We start from the raw sequence: 20992 nt of genomic DNA on the forward strand, positions 1-20992 counted from the left end.
GGATCCCATTCTTGGATGCAGGGATTGGCCAGGCCATCCCAGTGGAGGCTGACTTATTCTGAGCACCTATATGTTGGTAAACTGCTATTTTAGCTTGTTGAGAGTGTTTGTTTTGGCGATGGAAAGCGGATTAACGTAGATGGGACCCAGACGTTCAGATACCAGCACATTAAAGAAAAAAAAATATCTGAATAGATCGGGAAACCATCCCTCCCTCTGGCCAGGTTTTCCTAACCACACCTTCTACCCTAAGCACTCTGGTGAGGTACAGCTTCCCTCCGTTCTAGCTTACTGCCACAGGCCAGCAAATTTTATGGTCAGTAGATGGCGCTGTCTCCTATAATTTGCGGGAAAGTGCGACTAGAGCTATTCTTTCATAGAGGTTTCTTTCTGACTGCTTGACTTCCTTGCTTGCTTTCTTGCTTTTTTTTTTTTTTTTTGCTTGTTGTTTGTTTGAGAATAGGGTCTCACTTGGGAACATCACAGCCAAGTATAATCATTGACTTTATTTTTTAAGCGGGATAGGGGGCAGGGGAGAGGGGAAGGTTGCGCACGCGCATGCATGTGCGTGCATGCTCCAGTACCCCAGCATGCATGTGAAGGTCAGAACACATATTTGGGGAGTCAGTTCTCTCTTTCCACTGTGAACTTAAGGTATTAAAATCAGAATTTTCAGACTTTCCAGGCAAGTACTTCTGCCCATTAAGTCGTGTTTGGGCCCTTAGTCAGAATGAACGCAGTCGTAGGGATCGAACCCAGGCCTTCACATGCTAAACAAACACTGCACAACTGAGCTGCGGCCCCAACCCACTTTGTGGTTGTTGTGTTTTTATTTTTGTTTTTAGCCAGGGTCTTACTATATCAACTGTGGTATCCTGCCACTTTCCATGCATGTTCAGGCTGGTCTTGAACCTGTGATAAATAAGTCCTACCTCTAACTCTAGTTGTTGGGATGTCAGGCGTGTACCACCATGCCTGGCTTGGCTGGATTCTGTTGAAATATTTGCATCCTTTTTACTTGGGCATTAGAGAGCCTTCAGTGTCTCCTTTATTGGTCTTCTACTATAACTGAGTGTTCTTGGTGCTAGGGGGTTGAAGCTGGTGCGTCAGCCATTTTCTCGAAGCTCTAACTCCACTATGGGGCTACATCCCCAGTACTGAGCAATGTCACTGTCGCATCAGTGGTACTGAGTACAACGGTGTAGATAATAAACAGTTTGTTTGTTGGGCAGTGGTAGTGCACGCACGCCTTTAATCCCAGCACTCGGGAGGCAGAGGCAGGCAGATTTCTGAGTTCAAGGCCAGCCTGGTCTACAAAGTGAGTTCCAGGACAGCCAGGGCTATACAGAGAAACCCTGTCTCAAAAAAACAAATAAATAAATAAACAAACAAACAATTTCATTTAGTGGTAATTTAAAAAGAGAGATAAAGTTATTTACATGGAAAAATCCTTCAGTTAAGAAAACAAAAGGCTCCCAGTGAGAAGTTTCTGTCTTTCATCAGTTTTTATGTGGTGAGCAAGGGCTGCTGGGGCTTTTCAGTGTTGTTCAGGTATTCTGACTTGGCCTCAGCTGACAACCCTCAACACAGAAAGCAAGGTTAGAGAGGAGCCCGGGGGAGCCTGGAACAAATATAGCGTCTCCTCCTCACTGCTGGGACCTACTCTCTTCCAATCAGGGGCAGAGGCTCAGGCAAACCATACAAACTGTCATTCTACAGGCCTGGGAATCCTTTTTCCTGAGCTCATAGTCACAGCCCTGGCCAGTTCCAGAAAGCTCTGTTGCTTCTAGATGAAAAGCAGCAGCAACAGACAGCCTATTAGAGGGTATTCCCCAGGATCCAGGGACACATCTTAGTGGCTCCTGTTGTGTAACCTCCTTAGCTTCTCAGGGTAGTTATGAACTAGGCAGCATTGTCACTAATGCTAAGCGAACAGGAAGATAACTTGAGCAAGTCAGAAAGCTACTAAAAAGCCTGGCCAAGATCTGAACCCAGGCAGTCCGACTTAAGAGTCTGCATCATGAATGTCAAAATTATCCACCTGGGTAACATATGAGACTCACCTCTGAGCTGGACAGGGTTCTGTATTTCTTGCGCTTTGGTGACAGGTGCAGTAGAGAAATTCCGGGTTGTATTCCCGGAGCTCATGAGCCTTTAGTTCCAAAGCTGAACAATTTTTCCATTACTAATGTTCAAATTTCACACAATCCTCTCCCTGGTAGTTATGCATATAAAATCACCCGCAATGGGGCTAGAGAGCTTCGCAGGGGCTGAGACACTGGTTGCCCTTTACAGAGGGGACCTGTATTTGAATACCCAGCATCCACAGGGTGGCTGGTCTATAACTGATTTCAGGGGATTCAATACCCTCTTTTGCTCTCCACAGGAGCCAGGTATGTGCATGATGCATATATATACATTCAGGCAAAACATTTAATCACATAAAGTAATAAAATAAATTTTTTGTAATTTATTTTTTTATTGGGTATTTATTTCATTTACATTTCCAATGCTATCCCAAAAGCCCCCCACCCACTCCCCTACCCACCCACTCCCACTTTTTGGCCCTGGGGTTCCCCTGTACTGAGGCATATAAAGTTTGCACGACCAATGGGCCTCTCTTTCCACTAATGGCCGACTAGGCCATCTTCTGATTCATATGCAGCTAGAGACACGAGGTCCGGGGGTGGTGGTGGTGGTATTGGTTAGTTCATATTGTTGTTCCACCTATAGGGTTGCAGATCCCTTTAGCTCCTTGGGTACTTTCTCTAGCTTCTCCATTGGGGGCCCTGTGATCCATCCAATAGCTGACTGTGAGCATCCACTTCTGTGTTTGCCAGGTCCCGGCATAGTCTCACAAGAGACAGCCATATCTAGGTCCTTTTAGCAAAATCTTGCTAGTGTATGCAATGGTGTCAGCATTTGGAAGCTGATTATGGGATGGATCCCTGGATATGGCAGTTTCTAGATGGTCCATCCTTTTGTCTCAGCTCCAAACTTTGTCTCTGTAACTCCTATAAAATAAAATTTTTAATTGACTATAATGTTCTTGCTTGTTACATATTATCTCAGGTCTGACTGAGGAAGGTCCACTCTGTGGGGACCTTCCAGCTCTTGGATATACTGTCCCTCCACCCACTGGCCAGTGGTGGTGTCCTGCTCCTTAATAGTGATGGAAAGATCTTTGAAACTTCTTTCCTTGAAACAGCAATGCCTCCATAAGCCCTTGCCAGGAAGGGGCTTCTCAGAGGCCATGCCTCTCCATCTCATCTGAGGTCTCTGCTACGCAGAAAGTCCTCTGTGGTATTTACATTCACAGAAGAGCATGCTAGGGCAAAGAGTGTCCTGGAACACAAAAGCAAATCAATAGAGTAAAGGCTAAAAAAAGGCATCTTTGGAGTTTTTGTCATTTTTGAAACAGGGTTGAACGGACATGCACGTATGTGTGTCGTGTGCTATGGCACACACAGCTATGGTTATAGTGTTGTGGAGGTCAGAGGACATGTACAGGGAGTTGGTTCTTTCCTGCCACCTTAGAAGATCCTGAGGTTGAACTCAGGTCTTTAGACCTGTGTATGAGGCCTCTACCAGGTAAGCCATCTCCCTGGTTCCCCACCTTCATTTCTCCTCCTCCTCCTCCTCCTCCTCCATATCTTCAACAGATTTATTTTTAAAGGAATGGTCTAAGGGCAAAAAAGGGCTCAGAGTATGGACTAGAAATAAATACAAATGTAAAAAAGCTGTTTTATGAATTCTTTTATAACCACAGACATGTACAGAGAATTATACTCCCCACAAAACACAACGGATTCAAAGCAAGGTGTTCTCTTAGCAAGGCTAAAGATTCAGTCTCTGGTACTTGGAATTTAGGATGCAGTCCCTGTTTTTGGATGGATCTCTGGGTATTTGGCACAGTCCATGCTTTTAACCAGATTTGAACAGAAGAACGGCCACCTGACCCAGGTAGAAGTAGATGAAATGTTCCCTTTCATGCAGTGCCAGGTGGGGTTGTGCTCTTTGTCAAACTCCTTCTTGATATGGGCTGAAATATCCTTTTCTGTGTTGTACTTCTCCAATGCCTAAGTAGCACACTCCACTGAGTCCTGTTGCATCTCTTCTAACATACCTGCATTTTTGATCACTGCCTTCCGGTCATGCATGGTTACATATTATTATTGATCTGGGTCTTAGGACCCCGTCCTCATGGCTCCAGTTCCTCCATCCTGCCGCTGATCTCCACGTCCATTTTCTTAGTGGAATACAATTACCCTCTAAACTATTCATATTTCAATTCCATTGTGGAACATCTGCCATTTTTCAAGGACATTTTTTTCCGGTTATTAACCTAAGCTTACAGAATGATTACAAGTAGACGTTTGGACAATGGACCCACCTGAATTTTTATTTATTTATTTATTTATTTATTTATTTATTTATTTATTTTGGTTTTTCGAGACAGGGTTTCTCTGTGCAGTCCTGGCTGTCCTGGAACTCACTCTGTAGACCAGGCTGGTCTTGAACTCAGAAATCCACCTGCCTCTGCCTCCCAAGTGCTGAGATTAACTGAATTTTTAAAGAATGTGGCCTCCAGTTCTTTTTGAGACACAGCTCTACTAAAGCTTCCATGCTGTGATTTGGAGTCTCACCTTCTGCTTCTGTCCAGGAGGGGAAAGCATAGAGGATCTTGAGAGAGAAGCTCTTAGCCGTCTGGTCAGGCCTGGCAGTACCTTGGAAGGCTTAGTCCTGAGGTGGGAGCCCCTCCTCTCCCTTAGCTTACTGCCCGTTGCAAAGTGTTGAAAGGCATTGTGTTCTCTCAAAATAAAGATTCAATTGTGGTTTAGGAATGAATGCCTCAAGAACTGCTATAATGGGAGGGCCAACAATCCCAAAAGGCCTGGCTTGCCCTGAGTCACATGACTTAGAAGCTTCACTAGTGGTCAAAGACAAAGCCCTAGGGAATCCTTTGCTAATATAAAATTTTATTTATTTATTTATGTGTGCATGGCTGCGGGTGTGGGATCCCCTGCAGCTAGTGTTACAGGTGGTTAGGAGCTCTTCATCAGAAGGGCCAGAATGTAACCACAGTCTTCTCTAAGAGCAGCAAGCACTAATTCACTGGGCCATCTGTCTTTCCAGCTCCAAAGGGACTCCAGTTATGTGGAGGTTGTCACAGTCTCACAAAAGATCAGAAATCCCATTCAAAGGGGAGGCTGCTATGAGACAGTAAGAACAATGGGGTCTTGGACTGAGGGGACCTTGACACTGCTGTTTATCCTCAGGTCTCTGAGCCCCAGGGTCTAATGAATAAATGTTGGAACTTATTGAGTTGTATGAGTTCGCACAGTAAAGGCTTGAGGGGGCCCGATCCTTTGAGGTTCTCTCAGAGTGGGGGAAGGTCAGAGTCTACTGATTCAGCTACTTACTCAAGGCATCCATGAGACTAAGGATACAGGTATACCTACAGGGAGAGGGCTTACTTGGCATGCCTGAGGCCCTGGGCTCAAACCCTCATAATCCCCACAGACACATGACATCAGTTTTCTCCCTTTCTCTGTATATTTGTTTCCATTTATTTTACCTTTTTTTTTTTTTTAAAGATTTATTTATTATTTATTGTATGTAAGTACACTGTAGCTGTCTTCAGACACTCCAGAAGAGGGAGCCAGATCTCGTTACGGATGGTTGTGAGCCACCATGTGGTTGCTGGGATTTGAACTCTGGACCTTCGGAAGAGCAGTCAGGTGCTCTTACCCACTGAGCCATCTCACCAGCCCTTATTTTACCTTTTTTATTGAAGTAACTGGAAAATAGTCTGTACCCTTCAGGCACTGTGAGAAAAAATCTAGAGAAATAAAAATTATGACTATTATGATTGCTTTGTTGGATTGGACAAGGGAGATTAGATAAAGACTCCAGCAGAGATTTCCTCTAGGTTAAAGGCCTGTTGACAATTTAAAAAAAATAACAAAAGGGGGGCTGGAGAGATGACTCAGCGGTTAAGAGCACTGACTGCTTTTCCAGAGGGTCAATTCCCAGCAACCATACGGTGGCTCACAACCATCTGTAATGGTATCTGATGCCCTCTTCTGATGTGTCTGAAGACAGTGACAGTGGAGTCACATACATAAATTAAATAAATATTTTCTTTCTTCTTAAAAATATTTATTTATTTATTTAATGTATACGAGTACACTGTAGCTATACAGATGGTTGTGGGCCTTCATGTGGTTGTTGGGAATTAAATTTTAGGACTTCTGCTTGCTCTTGCCAACCCCACTCGCTCTGGTCAGCCCCCACTCACTCTAGCCCAAAGATTTATTTATTATTATACATAAGTACACTGTTGCTGTCTTAAGACACACCAGAAGAGGGTGTACGTTCTCATTACCAGTGGTTGTGAGCCACCCACCCTGTGGTTGCAGGGATTTGAACTCAGGACTTTCAGAAGAATAGTCAGTGCTCTTAACCACTGAGCCATCTTTCCAGTCCAAAAAGATCTTTTTTGGGTGTGTGCTTTGGAGAGCTAACTTTCAATATGTGTTGGTGTTTCGCCTGCATATATATCTGTGCACCACATACATGTAGTAGGGCCTGTGGAGGTCAGAAGAGGACGTTGGATTCCCTGGTATTGAGTTACAGTTGCTAATTGCCGTGTCAGTGATGGAAACCAAACCTGGATCCTCTGCAAGAGCAGCACCCGGCCTTAACCACTGGGCCATCTCTCCAGCCCTTTATTTTCACTCTTTTGGTTTTTTTTTTTTTAAAGATTTATTTATTTTTATTATATATAAGTACACTGTAGCTGTCTTCAGACACTCCAGAAGAGGGAGTCAGATATCATTACGGATGGTTGTGAGCCACCATGTGGTTGCTGGGATTTGAACTTTGGACCTTCGGAAGAGCAGTCGGGTGCTCTTACCCACTGAGCCATCTCACCAGCCCTCCTTTGTTTGTTTTGTTGTAAGTTTTGTTTTGTTTTTGAGACAGGGTTTCTGTGTGTAGCCCTGGCTGTCCTGGAACTCACTCTGTAGATCAGACTAGCCTCATCGATCAGGCTGTCTCAGTTTCCTGAGTGTCGGGTTGTATCCATGAGCACTGTGCATAGCCATCCTCTCCAAAGGAAGGAGAGAGAGAGAGAGAGAAAAGAGAGAGAGAGAGAGAGAGAGAGAGAGAGAGAGAGAGAGAGAGAGAGAGAGAGAGAGAAGCTTGTTTTTATTCTAGTGTAAGGGTATTTTGTTGTCATGTATGTCCCTGTGTGGTATGCATGCAAATGTCTGTAGAGTTCAAGAGGCTGTCAGAACCTCAGACAGGTGTGAGCTGCCATGTGAACCATGATCCTCTAGAAGAGAGACCATTTATTTTCGCCACTAACCCCCTAACTAATGGTAAAAGACACATAATGTAAAATTTATCATTGTGGCCATTTTAAGAGGACCATTCTGTGCCAATAATACTATCCATTTCTAGAACTTTCCCATTATTCCAACTTGAAACTCTGTACTCAGGAATAAAATCCCCTTCTCTCCTCCCACCAGCCTGTCAGCCTGTGGTAACATCTGTTTTACTTCCTTCTATCACACTTTTGGTTCTAGACATGTTACACAGTAGAATGTCTGGGCATGACAGCACACCCCTGGAATCTGGAATCTTAAAACTCAGGAGGTACAGGCAAGAGAATCAAGAATTCAATGTCATCGTCTTCAGCTACAGAGAGTTCAAGGCCGGCTTGGGCTAGATAAGAGCACACACACACACACACACACATACACACACACACACACACACACACACAGAGAGAGAGAGAGAGAGAGAGAGAGAGAGAGAGAGAGAGAGAATTATATATTTGTTCCCTTGGGTCTATTTCATGTCACACAGGGTGTTTTTAATTTTGTAGTAAGTGTCAGAATTCCATTCCTTTTGTTTTGTTTTCTCTTGATTTTGAGACAGGTTCTCTCGGCATAGCTCTGGCTGTCCTGGAATTCATTATGTAGACCCTCTAAGCCTCAAATTTATAGATCTGCCTGCCTTTGCTTCCTGAGTGCTGGAATTAAAGGTGTGCCATCGTACCCAGGTTCATTTCATTTTAAGATCAAATAGATCATCATGTGTATCTGACACTTTTTATCTGTGAGCACTTAGATGAAGGACCCTTGGGAGGGGGGCAGAAATCACAAAGCAGAAATTCTGAATTAGAAAAGGCATCGTCAAACCAGCTTTAATGCAGCTTAGATTGCTCAGGACTTGGCTTACAGCAGGTCTGGGCAGGCTGGGGACCCAGAGAACCACCAGATAAGACAGGAGGGGTCTGGTAAGAATTAGGGCAAGTTGGATCAGAGCATTTTCCAGGTGCAATTTAGATAAATGGTGGTCCGTGCCAGGTGTGGGACAAAGTAGGATATTTCAGCTGCTACAAAGTGCTCATTTTGAGTGCAGAGAAGATGGGATACTATGGGCCCTGGACTCAAAGAATGCATGGCATAGGAAAGCCACCGTTGTACTTAAAGCAGTATTTCACCAGTTTTCAGGACTTGACTCTCCTTCTAGCTGATCCATCCTACACTATCCTGCCAGACCAATCAACACTCCAGTTCAAACTCTTTGATCAGCTCCCTAACATAGTAGCCACCTCTCAGCTGGGATAAGCATAGCCCCAAGGCTATTGCCCTAAGGGCCAGGTAATTCCAAGATCTACCTGGGCTGTTTCTGCAGCATGAATTCTTTTTTTTTTTCTTTTGTTTTTTTGAGGCAGGGTTTCTCTGTATAGCCCTGACTGTCCTGGAACTCACTTTGTAGACCAGGCTGGCCTCGAACTCAGAAATCCACCTGCCTTTGCCTCCCGAGTGCGCCACCTCGCCCGGCATGAAGCATGAATTCTACTGGATAATGATTAGCAGCAAAATATGACTTTTTTTCGAGACAGGGTTTCTCTGTGTAGCCCTGGCTGTCCTGGAACTCACTCTGTAGACCAGGCCGGCCTCAAACTCAGAAATCTGCCTGCCTCTGCCTCTGCCTCCTGAGTGCTGGGATTAAAGGCCTGCACCACCACGCCCGGCCAAATATGACTTTTAAATCATAACAAAGCAATGTATGACTGAGTACGAATTTGCATATGGTCCAAGGATGAACTTTGAAGTTTGCTCTGGATTGGTTCACTTTTCCCTATGCACCACACTCCAAACTGGCTCCTGTCAGTTTGAAAGGTGGGGCACAAGAAAGTTTTTAAGATTCAAACGCCTTAGGTAGGTTTTTGCACCTACACCGCCAAGTCCTGACCTTCTAGCTGGTTCTTTTTTTTTTTCTTTTTCTTTTCTTTCTTTTTTTTTTTTAGGCCAGGTTTCTCTGGCTGTCCTGGAACTCACGTTGTAGACCAGGCTGGCCTCGAACTCAGAAATCCGCCTGCCTCAGTCTTCAGAGTGCTGGGATTAAAGGCGTTGCCACCACGCCCAGCTCCAGCTGGAGCTAAACAGGCAAAGGTTAAACTGTTTTACTTAAATCACTCTGGATTTCAGGGGAAAAAAGCTCCTAGCAGTCGCTTCCTCCAGCATATTAACCCTTGGTGGCTCAGTTTGCTCACCTAAACAACGGGAGGGATGTTGGCACTTATCACAGTGCCTGCTCACCAGGGTGCCCTCCGCTTCACCTGAACTTCCACGTTCCACGTGTCCTCCCCTGTCCTTCCCAAGCGTGGCGTCTGGATTGAATATGCCGGCGCCTCTGTCCCATCTCGGGCGAGGCCTGGGCTGGCATGCGCTTGTGGCATGACGAAACGGCCAGACAGATCCAAGCCGTAACTGCCCCAATATCCTGAAGTCAAAACTGAGATTGCTTTGGCCCAAGTTATCTCTGCAGGCCTAATGGAGCGCGCCCAGCCACCTCCCGTAGACTCCAAGACCCGGGAGAGAGACACTAACTAGAAGTTTCGAACTCCCGATCCCCACAAGTGGGTCAGCTGTGACAGCCACCTGGGCAACCCAGGATCTAGGCTTGCTGGCGGGTCCCGGTGCAGGGCGGAGCTGGTCCGGCCCGAGCTCGCCCCGCCCCGTCCCGCCTAGCCGTAAACTGACCGAGTGGCGGCCCGCAGGAGAGAGGGGAGGAGAAAGCAGAGAAGAGTGGGGGTTGGCGGCCGAGGGAAAAGGGAAGGGTCTCCGAGAGTAGACGCGCGGGGGACTCGGCGAGGCTGCGTCCGGAGTAGCGACAACTCCGAGCGTCCCATTTTGCCAGAGAGGAGGATGGTGGCGGCCGGGCGCGGGCCAGCCCGGCCGCGGGCGCCGTGAGCCGGAGCGCAGCGCCCGGCATGCGGCTGCGGTCCCCGGCCTCCGCCCCGCTCCGCCCCCGCCGAGCGCCCCCGCCGAGCGGCGCGCACCATGCCGCGGGTGCCCGCGACCCTCTACGCCTGTCTGCTCGGGCTCTGCGCGCTCGTTCCGCGCCTCGCAGGTAAGCCGCGCCGCCCCGCCGCGCGCTCCTCAACTTTTGCTCGCCCGCGGCCGCTTGCGGGAGCCGAGGGTGCAGTGCACCCCAGGGCGCTTCCAGATGGGTCGGAGAAGCGCGGGCATCAGATCTGCGTGCGCTGGCGGGTTCCCTCCCGGGCTGAGGAGGAGCCTTCCCTTCCTGTGTAAACAGTGTGCGTCTGGTGGCGGAGCCCGAGGGCGCTGGGGACTTCGGAGGGAAAGCCTCCGGGCACCGTGCTGGGGCCCCAGCTCTTCGCTCGCCTGCACAAAGCGGCCCTTGTGGCCCGCGGCGAGTGATGTGGGGGCCAAAGTGTGGCGACCGAGTCATCCCGGAGGTCTGTGGATAATTCAACTTTCGAAGTTTGCTCTAAATTGAAAGTTGTCATTACTCTCTGTAAGTCCGAAGTCGCGGCCCCACCTGGTACACCGCCATCTGATACTGTTCGGTACTGTGATTCACAAACACTGTGTCCGGACTGCGGAGGGGCTGCTGGCGCTGCCTTAGCCGGATGCACCCTGGCGGTGATGCGGGAGCCCCCAGCTACCTGCGTTCAGTTTTCAGACTTGGGAGTGGCAATTAAGTCTTTAGGGGGACGGAACAGTGGTGGCACACGCCTTTAACCCTAGCATGCTACACAATGAGACCCTGTCTAAAAAAAAAAAAAATTCCCTACAGGAAGAATGATAGTTGGCGCTGGAGCTGCCAGGGACAAGAGCTTGTCCTACCTCTTCCAAACCTACCCACTCAAAGCGGAGTTTCCGAACTTTCTCCTCCCTGTCGGAAGTAATTGTGTATTGATTAAGGGTGCGCTATTCACTTTCAAGCCCGAGGTACTTGTTTGCCTTTCTGAGCCCAGCGGTTGCCTGGCTGCTTGAGGGGAGAACTCTGTTCCCCCAACCCGTCTCATTTACATGAAGGAGGTTGAGGTTTCCATCTGAGAGCAACGAGGGAGTTGAGGAAACCAAAAAACGTCGCTGAGGCCCCAGTACAAACTTAATAGCGTAGCAAGGCTGCTTTTCTGGGAAAATAAGTAGATCAGTGGGTCCCACCCACCCCTCCCCCTAATCTGGCAACCAGTGTTCATCTTTCGTGTTCCAAAGAGTCCCCAGGGAAACGCAAAGAGATGTAGCTTGAATCACCAGCCTCTGGAATATATCCTTGTCGACTGACCTCACTTCTTTAGGACAGGGTTTTAGTTTGAAATTATAATCTTTATAGCCAAACTAAAACTTTATCTTGTGTGTGTGTGTGATGGTGTTTTTAACATTTTTGTCAGAATAAACACTCAGCAACCTTACCTTAGTTTCTTTTTCTTTTTTTTTTCTGTTAGCGGTCTGCGAAATTCAACTTTGGGATGGCTCTAGTTTCTTTCCGATTAGCCCTCTGATTCGAATGAAAACTCGAACATTTCCGATTGCAAAAATTTTAATCCTTATTAGTTGAGTTTCCCAGAAACCTGTTTTTATCTTATTTACTTCCCCTCCCCTGACTCTTTCCAGAACCATCTCCCTTCCCAATGACCCCAACTCTGTCCATATATATATATATAAAAAGCACAATGGTGCGGTCCTTGATTTGAGCCTTCTCTACTTAGGAGGGGCTACTTCCCTCCCAGCTACTGTCAATGGCTCTATGGCTGGGTATAATAATTATTATTATATTTATATTTATTATATTTATAATAATAATAATTATTATGTATCCCCATCTGGCCTGTAACTCACTATGTAGACCAGGCTGGCCTTGAATTTCCAGAGATCCCTTGGCCTGTCCCTCCCACAGGTTGGCATTAAAGGAGTGCCCCACCCCTCAGGTGTCCTTCATATTATTAGAATCATTAGGTTTTTTTATCTGCATGTGATTTCTCCTCTTTGAAAGTTCTGGTGCCTCCGAACAGGCTGTTCATTCCCGAGGAGGGCCACGTAGTGTTGTCTCTTGTCTCAGGGTGGGAGTGGCGAGCCTAGGCCCAGGGCTATTTCATCTTTTGTACCCTATTTTGGAGCCTGAGTGGTTTGCTTTCAGGGTCTTCCGAGTTAGTTCTGTCCACCGTGCTGTGGTCACAGACTTGTCTTTTACCACCCCTTGCTGCTGCTGCCAGCCCCCAAGTCAGTAAAATGGAATAAACCTGTTGCCAGCCTCCGGACTAGGCCGCCTCCTTCTCAGGGTGCTAGGTGCTTTGCAAGGTCGGAAGGAGTGGCTCGTTTGGGTAATTTGACTTAGCTTCCCAGTGTGGCTGAGCCACCTTCATTTTCCTTCTCCTCTTGTCCCCTCCACCCCCTCCTCTTTCGGTCTTGAAAGATGGCAAGACCCTTCTCCAGTTCATTTCTCACTTGCTAACGGGAACATAGTTTGAAAGGAAAATAAAAGTTACCTTAGGAAAGAAATCGTAGTGTGAAGTATGGTGCCCATATGGGGGTTCCTAGACTTGTCAATGAACCCAGCAGGAACAGGCCCTAAGTTTGAGGGGCTTATTGTAAATAAGCCATTGCAGTGCTGCTCCACCCTTAACCCCACCAGCCGTCATCTCTTTAATTATTCCAGGCCAGAACCTGACACACAAGCTCCTCTCCTCAAACCAGGGAAGGGCCGCGCAGGGGAGGCCTCCCCATACCCACTTCCGTTCTAAAACAGAGGGAGGAGTCTGGTCTCGCTCCTGCTGCATGGCTGGAGTCATGTTTGCTGCCGTCGCTTATTATTTTATAAGCAATCAAATGTTCTTTTAGTGAGGGCCTCGCAAATTAGTATGCTCCGAATACCAAGAGCCCTTTGTTGATTTAGAGAATTCGAATTGGCAGCCCCGGGCCTCCTCACCCAGTCCCTGGCCCACCGTGGCTGTAGGCAGATGCGGGATGGGGGTGGGGCTGGGGTTGGGGCTGCTGGAATTTGGCTGGGTTTGCAGCTCCCTTTAGGTAACCAGGTCCAGACGCCGAAATGCAAAGGGTGGCCTTGGTTCATAGGCTACTGTTTACCTTCTGGGATTTACATTTTAACTTCCCCCGCCTTAGTCAGTGGGGGCTTTTCACGGAGGAGAACGAGGCAGAAGAGGGCAGGGTCTAATTAGTCCTAATTAGTATTCCTCCCCCGCTTGTTCTCCATGCTTATTTAGCTACTGAGGCAACGAAGAATTAAAATATCTAAGTAGTTTGGCAAATCGCCCCTTGTGCCTGCCTGCCCCAGTAACAACTTTTTCTTTTTCATCTCGATCATGGAAGTATTCTGGGAGGTTTTTTTTTTTTTTTAATTAGCAATGTGGGGGTAGTTACGCAGTTCTTAAATGATGAGGTGGCTTTCAGAGGGTGTGTGTGTGCTGGGGGAGCTGGGGGGCCTGGGTGGGGGTCCCTCGGGTGTTTTCAGTTGGCTGGGCAAGCGCTTTGAAAGACACAGGTACTTACATCACGATTCATAACAGTAGCAAAATTATATTTATGAGGTAGCAATAAAAATAATTTTATGGTTGGGGGGGTCACCATAGCATGAGAAGCTGTATTAAAGGGTCGCAGCATTAGGAAGGTTGAGAATCACTGCTTTAAAGGGTCACAGGCCCCCATTTGTTTTTGCTTTGATTGGGTGCAGGGTCGGCTGGGGGAAAGACTGTGCCTCGGGGCCTTAGGGCTTCGGGTTGACTCACCCAGTAGGCGGAGCCCTGCAGCATGGGGCCAGCCTCACTCCGTCCCTTCAGCAGCTTTGCCAGAGTTGTTCAGATGTGTTCCCTGTTTCTGGTAGAGCCAGGTCCCTTTAGTTACTCTCCTCCCTCGCTCAAAAGTAATCCAGTCAGAACAACTCTGATCACATCGAGCTACCTAGAGCCTACCAGGCTTCCGGTTCTGCTGGAAGTCCGGTGGCCTCGGGCCCTTCTTCCCTGATCCCTCACCACCTCGCATTGTCCTGCGGGCGGTGTGCTGTCTGTCTGGACTGTTGTCTAGGCATCTGCTGTCCGGCCTTGACCAGGTGACTCCCGCTCAAGCCCCGGGACCCCAGCCGCTCTCATCCAAAGCAGCCTCCTGGTCCCTAGTAGCTTCTTTCTTGGTTTCCCTCCTCGATGTTTTACCCCACTACCGTCCCACCTTGATTTCTTTTCTTTCAGCCGCCCCTCCCCCTCCGAGGCCTCACTTTGAAGTCAGGGCCTGTATGGGCAGCTGCTTTTAGGAGGAATCGTTCTGGGGGCCGGGGACCACACTGCAAGGTGTCAAGATTCGTTGAGCCGGAATCCCTGATAAAAGCCGGTTGCTTCCACCTCTGAACTGTGTGCGCTGGGGAGGATGGACAATGTGCTCAATGTCTTTGTTTGTTTGTTTTTCGTACTCAATTGACCTTTCCTTCCCATAGCTTTAAAACCTCAAAGAATCTGTAAGTTTTAGATCTTCACACCCAGTTTCCCTGTTATCAGCATCTTACGTTAGTTAGTTAGTTAGTTAGTTAGTTAGTGTGGTGTGGTTGTTGAGGTGGATGAACCAAACTGACACACTGATTAACCAGGCAAGGTTCACATTGCTCAGACTTCCTGAGTTTTTACCCTTTCCTGTTTGGGGATCCGTGGGGTGCCACATTACTGTCATGCTCTCTTGGGTGCCTCTTGGCTGGAATGGCTCTGTTGCTTTAGTTGCTTTTGACAGTTTAGAGTTCTTTTCAGTTCTACAGACACTGCCCCTGTTTTATAGACATTGATTTTTTTTTCCTCTTGAGTGGAATCTTATGTTTGGGGAGGAGTATTTTAGGGGTAACTGGTTGCCTCCTTTTTTCCTTTCTCTTTTGAGACAGAAACTCATTCATCACAGGCTGGCTTCAAGCTCTCTGCAAGCCTTAGGTCCAGAACTCATCCCTCTGCCTCTACCTCCTGGGTGCTAACCACTTCATTTACACAGTGCTGGGTCCTAAACCAGGGCCTCTTTTTTTTTTTTTTTTTTTTTTTTTAAATTATGTATTTTCCTCAATTACATTTCCAATGCTATCCCAAAAGTCCCCCATACCCTCCCCCCCCCACTTCCCTACCCACCCATTCCCACTTTTTGGCCCTGGTGTTCCCCTATACTGGGGCATATAAAGTTTACATGTCCAATGGGCCTCTCTTTCCAATGATGGCCGACTAGGCCATCTTTTGATACATATGCAGCTAGAGACAAGAGCTCAGGGGTACTGGTTAGTTCATAATGTTGTTGCACCTACAGGGTTGCAGATCTCTTTAGCTCCTTGGATACTTTCTCTAGCTCCTCCATTGGGGGCCCTGTGATCCATCCAATGGCTGACTGTGAGCACCCACTTATGTGTTTGCTAGGCCCCGGCCTAGTCTCACAAGAGACAGCTATATCAGGGTCCTTTCAGCAAATGCTTGCTAGTGTATGCAACGGTGTCATTGTTTGGAGGCTAATTATGGGATGGATCCCTGGATATGGCAGTCTCTAGATGGTCCATCCTTTTGTCTCAGCTCCAAACTTTGTCTCTGTAACTCCTTCCATGGGTGATTGTTTCCAATTCTAAGAAGGGGCAAAGTGTCCACACTTTGGTCAACCAGGGCCTCTTGAATCTAGCTGTATCCCAGTTAGCTACCTCCCAGCCTTCTACTGCCTTAGTTGAGCTGGCTCCTGGGTTAAGAGCACATGTTGCTCTCACAGAGGATCCTAATTTGATTCCTAACAGTTGTGAGGTGGCTCACAACTACTTGTAACTCCAGCTCCAAGGGATCTGATGTCCCTGGCCTCTGAGGGCACCAGCATGTGTGGGCACCACACATAGACCCACACATCATTAAAATAACTACCAGAAACATCTTTTTTTCTTTAAAAATTTTTGATGTATGCATGCACACTTGTGTGAACATTGTATGTGTGTGTATCTCTGTGTGCAGCTGATGAGCACACATGTAGACAGGTCTGAGAAGAATGCTGGGTATCTTCTACTGCCTGCTGTTTAACTTCCTTCATAGTGAGACTGGGTCTCTGACTTAGCTGGTTAGCCGCCTGTCTCTGCCTCCCAGGGCTGGGTTTTCTTCATGTACCTGTGAGCACCTTACATAATTTTTTGAATGTATAAGCAGGGTATGGAGAGAGACTCCTCCTGTCTTTTCTTAGCACCCATTTAGGCCAGGCTATTCCCTCAATGGCCCCTGTCCTCTATAATTGGTCTCCGTACAACCTTTATACATCAGTGTTTCTCTGTGACAGTGACCTGTCCTCCATTTTCACTCAAAAGCAGCATTAGATATACTAATGCAACTTGCTTTTTATTTTTAACTCAGCTAAACATTGGGGTAAACTTCATATCGGGGTGTCCATTCTGTTTTTATAGCTGCATAGTGTCTCATTGCATGCATTGCTGTTTCAACAATGAAACACCACCACCTTGAGAGGTACAATGTACCTAGTACTCCTAGTATCAGCAATTCAAGTCCAGCCTTCGCTACATAGTGAGTGTGAGATCATCCAGGTCTATGACATATCCGCAAATCAATCAATCAATCAATCAAAAAAAAATGCAAGTCGTATCTGTAAAGCTTATGGTATTGTGGGTGTTTGGTAGATGTCTGACATTCTGAAAGGCAATCTTAAGATGGCCCTGATTGAGGGAGAACCTTCCTAGGGCATACTTAAGTTTTGGAGTACCATCTTTAGATGTGACTGTGTAGTTCCTGGAAATGTGTGGGTCATAGTTCAGTTGTGGGGAGAAGCCCCCCAGTGCCTCGCTACCTTCAAGTTGTAGACTCATTCTAATTTGGTACCTGCTTTTACTCGCTTCTGCTATCCCATGGAATGATTTAGATCAGGTAGTTACAACTGCTGGCTGTCTCCTTCAGTAATGGTTACCCGACTCAGGACGTTCAGGGTAGGCAGAGTGAGAGGGGCAGATCCCCTCTAGAGCAAGGGGATCTAGAGGGTCCTGCAGAAACTTAAGGCCAGAGGGCTGCCTTGAGCTACTGACTCTGGAAGGGTCAGGGAGGAAGACAGCTGGGATGAATGCTAGGCCGGTCATAGACTGTCTGCGTATGATGAGAGAGGAGCTGAGTCAATGAGTTTCGGAAGCAGAGCATATTTTTAGATCATATTTTGTAATAAACCCCTGGACAAGACTTGAAGTTAGAGAGATGAAGCTGTGCTGGGGCAATGTCTGCAAACAACAACCAAGAAGCGCTGTGGCTGCTGCCTGGGCCAGTGGCACTTATCTCTGTGACCTAGACACAATATTGCGACATAGGTGAACTCTGTCTTCTTGGCGTTCTGTGTGTTTCTTCTTCCTTCCTTTTCAGACTGCTTAGTGGTGCCAGTGACTCATGCAGCCAAGTCCAAACTCTGAAATATTAATAGGTGGAGAGCAGAGATGCCAAGGGAGGTGACTCGCACTGGAGGTGCGTGGCACACAGCCTATGTTTTGGGGCTTGGGGCTTCTTGATAGACATCCCTCAAGCTCCCAGAAGCAGCACCTGTAGTGTGGGCTGCAGCCCAGTCCAGAGCTCAGAGATGAGGTATTGAAGAGTGTGTGGAATCTGGATCTGACCCCAAGGGTAGCCTTGGTTTTAGGGCAGTTGAATGTCGTAAATCTAATCCATTATCGAGTGTGAATATGGCATATTAGTAGAAATAACTAGTAATGCAGAGTCGTTTGATGTTTTTATGGCTGTACAGTATGGGTTTTGTTTTGTTTTTTTTTGTTTGTTTGTTTGTTTTAGACAGACACTGTAGCTGAGGCTGGCCTAGGTACCACTCACGGCTCCGCCTCCAGAGTGCTGGGATTGCAGGCATCAGCCACCATACCCAGCTGGCTATTTGACTGTTGTCAGACCAGGTGTCCCTTGTGTCCCTGAGCCCTTACTGTGGTCCTGGTCCTTGGAGGAGGTAGACCAGGAGCTATGGATTCTCTAGCCTAGGTCAGGAAAGAGTTTGTACAACCAGGCCCTGGGTCCTCAGCCTGGACTCCTGGGGCTCAGGCAATCAGGAAGTGCTGGTGACCAGGGACTCGATCAGACCTCATTGTTGTCAGCAATCTCCTCCAGGAGCTGTGTGTGGAGCCCGTCGTACCACAGCCTTCATGAAACCCTCCTGGACCTGCTTCTGGTCAACAGGGGTTCTTGTTCCCAGTCTCCTTCACAGCTTTACTTCTGTTTTAAGTGAACAGTGTGGCAGCTTAATTACCTTGCCTGAAAACACCCTCAGCTCGCAGGCTCCCAAGTTCTATTGCATTGCCAAGCTACTTTTGTATATATATATTTTCTTTTATTTTCTTTAAAAAAAAAAAAAAAGCCAGGCAGGCTTGAGTTTGTGTGTGATGAGGTTGTGTGTGTGTGTGTGTGTGTGTGTGTGTGTGTATGTGCAGGAGAAAAGCAACTTTTGTTTTAGATTTGGCTTTTCCTTCTCTCAGATGGGATTTGGTCTAGACTTTTTTTTTTTTTTTTTTTTTTCTTCAGTACACACATCTGTTCCCAAGGACTTAGGTATTTGGAAGTCTCTGCTTTAAAACTGGAAAGGAAGTGGGGCATACTGTCATGTGCGTGCCTGTACTCTCAACATTGCGGAGGCGGAAGCAGGATGGTCAGGTGTTCAAGGCCAGGTTGAGTTGCATGAGATTTTGTCTAAAAAACAAAAACCAAAAAGCTAGACCAAAGTAGAAAGGAGGCTCTGCCAGCGAGAGCCTGTGGGCCCTGGAATGGCTAGGCCCCTGTGGCTCGTCCTGCAGATGTGGGTCCTATCCAGAGGATGAAGCCCAGCCCGTGAGGCACTGAGAGGCTGCCTGCCTGAGAGCTCCCATCCCTGGGGTGTGGAGATGGGTGACTCCCAGCAGGATAGCTGCTGTGGATGAGGGGGTTCAGAGTTTAGAGTTCAGAGTTCAGAGTCAGGGTCCTGCCTGGCAGAAGCCACTCTTCTCTGCACCTACGTTCTCCCTCAGACTCCGGAAGCCTCCCTCCTTCCCTTGCTTCCCAGGACTCCAGCCCGCCCCTGTTTGTCTTTTTCTATCTCAGCTCTCGGTTGCACTCCTGCAGGTTTCCCCTTCTCCTATCCCTCAGGGTGGCCTGCAGCTTCTTAGCCCGCCCCACCCCCACCCTGTCGTGGCTCCTCGGCCATTTCTGATGTTTGTGGGCTTTTACAGCAAGACAGAGGAGAAGCAGAATGTTTGCATTATAAATCAGTGAACTATTGGGGTTCTTTCCCCATCCTTTCTCCTTCCATTTTGATGCTCCCCTTACTTTTTACAGTCTTACTTATTTTGATGTATTCGTGTGATTGACCACTACAGAGGTATAGATTTACATTATACAGTGATGTTTTTTTTTAGATTTATTTATTTATTATATGTAAGTACACTGTAGCTGTCTTCAGACACTCCAGAAGAGGGCGCCAGATCTCGTTACGGATGGTTGTGAGCCACCATGTGGTTGCTGGGATTTGAACTCTGGACCTTCGGAAGAGCAGTCGGGTGCTCTTACCCACTGAGCCATCTCACCAGCCTACAGTGATGTTTTAATGTATATGTATATATGAAATGACACCACAAGCTAAGAGATGCTTATCACTTCACATGGGCGTGTGTATGTGTGTGAGTGCTTATGATTGACTTTCTCAGGGCTGGAGAGATGGCTCACTGGTTAAGGGCTCTTGCTACTCTTATCAAGGACTCAGGATTGGTTCCCAGCACCTACACATCTGTTCCTCTAGTTTCAGGGAATCTGACGCCCTCTTCTGGCTTCCACGGGCACTGCACACATGTGGTGCAAACACTCATAACACATTAAAAAAAAATCCTAAAATAGGAAAAGGTCTTTCTCATGAGTTTTCAAGCCCACAGTGTATTATTTTGCCTGTAGTCATGCAGTACAGCAGGTCTATAGAATGTGTTCATCCCATCTATCATTTTTAAAAACATTTATTGATTCTTTGTGACTGTCACATCACCCCAATCCCACTCATCTCCCCATTCCTCCATCTCTGCCATCCACACTTGCAACAAAAAAACAAAACAAAACAAAAAACCCTATCTCTCTGTGGCAGCTGCAGTGTGTCACAGTGTGTCACACTGTACCCTTTTGCCCAAACATCTTTACTTGCAAATGTTCCATGGTCTGGTTTGAGGCCTCCGGCTTCTGCTATACCATCAATACTGGGTCCTCACTGGGACTCCTCTCGGATAGCCTGTTGTTGCTCCGAGTCATGGAGAGCCTACAGCTTTGGATCTGCAGGACTGGCCCCTTCACATGCTCCAGACATTCATAGACTCATAGATGGATTCGAAGTTGGACCGGACCAACTCAAAGCCCTGGATCTGGGCCTGGGTGGTGGCTCTCCTTCTCTCACACCGTTGGGGCCAGCTTTCCAGCACTTCCCTGGCAAGGACCCTGCTCACCTAAGGGCCAAAGCAAAGAGCAGGCCAGCTTTCACTCTCCTTACACCTCCAGGGCCAGCCCTCAGGCATCAGTAGGGTCCTAAGTGGCCTGGAGATAAGATGGGCCAGAGACACCAACACAGACCCCACTGCCGCAGGGCCATGGACCCAGACATGGTCCTCGGTGTCAGCACAGAGTCTCACCGTGGCCTCAGGTGGCCGAACAGGCTACTACATCAGG

The 20992-nt window shown here is 47.5% G+C and overlaps 1 protein-coding gene and 1 pseudogene across 1 annotated transcript in view; one reads left to right on the forward strand and one right to left on the reverse strand.

The window, feature by feature from the left end:
- Positions 1–3924: 3924 nt before the first annotated feature.
- On the reverse strand, positions 3925–4160 carry LOC110311688 (dynein light chain 1, cytoplasmic pseudogene; annotated as a pseudogene).
- Positions 4161–10060: 5900 nt separating this feature from the next.
- Itgb5 (integrin subunit beta 5) overlaps positions 10061–20992 on the forward strand; it is a 117360-nt gene continuing 106428 nt past the window's right edge. The window contains exon 1 of the mRNA XM_021184827.3: positions 10061–10434. Coding sequence (XP_021040486.1) covers positions 10365–10434 — 70 coding nt within the window. The 5' untranslated portion in view covers positions 10061–10364. The remainder of the gene's footprint in view (positions 10435–20992) is intronic.

This window comes from Mus caroli, unplaced genomic scaffold (assembly GCF_978045245.1).
Source record: "Mus caroli unplaced genomic scaffold, Mus_caroli_1 scaffold_17, whole genome shotgun sequence".
Taxonomy (NCBI): Eukaryota; Metazoa; Chordata; class Mammalia; order Rodentia; family Muridae; genus Mus; species Mus caroli.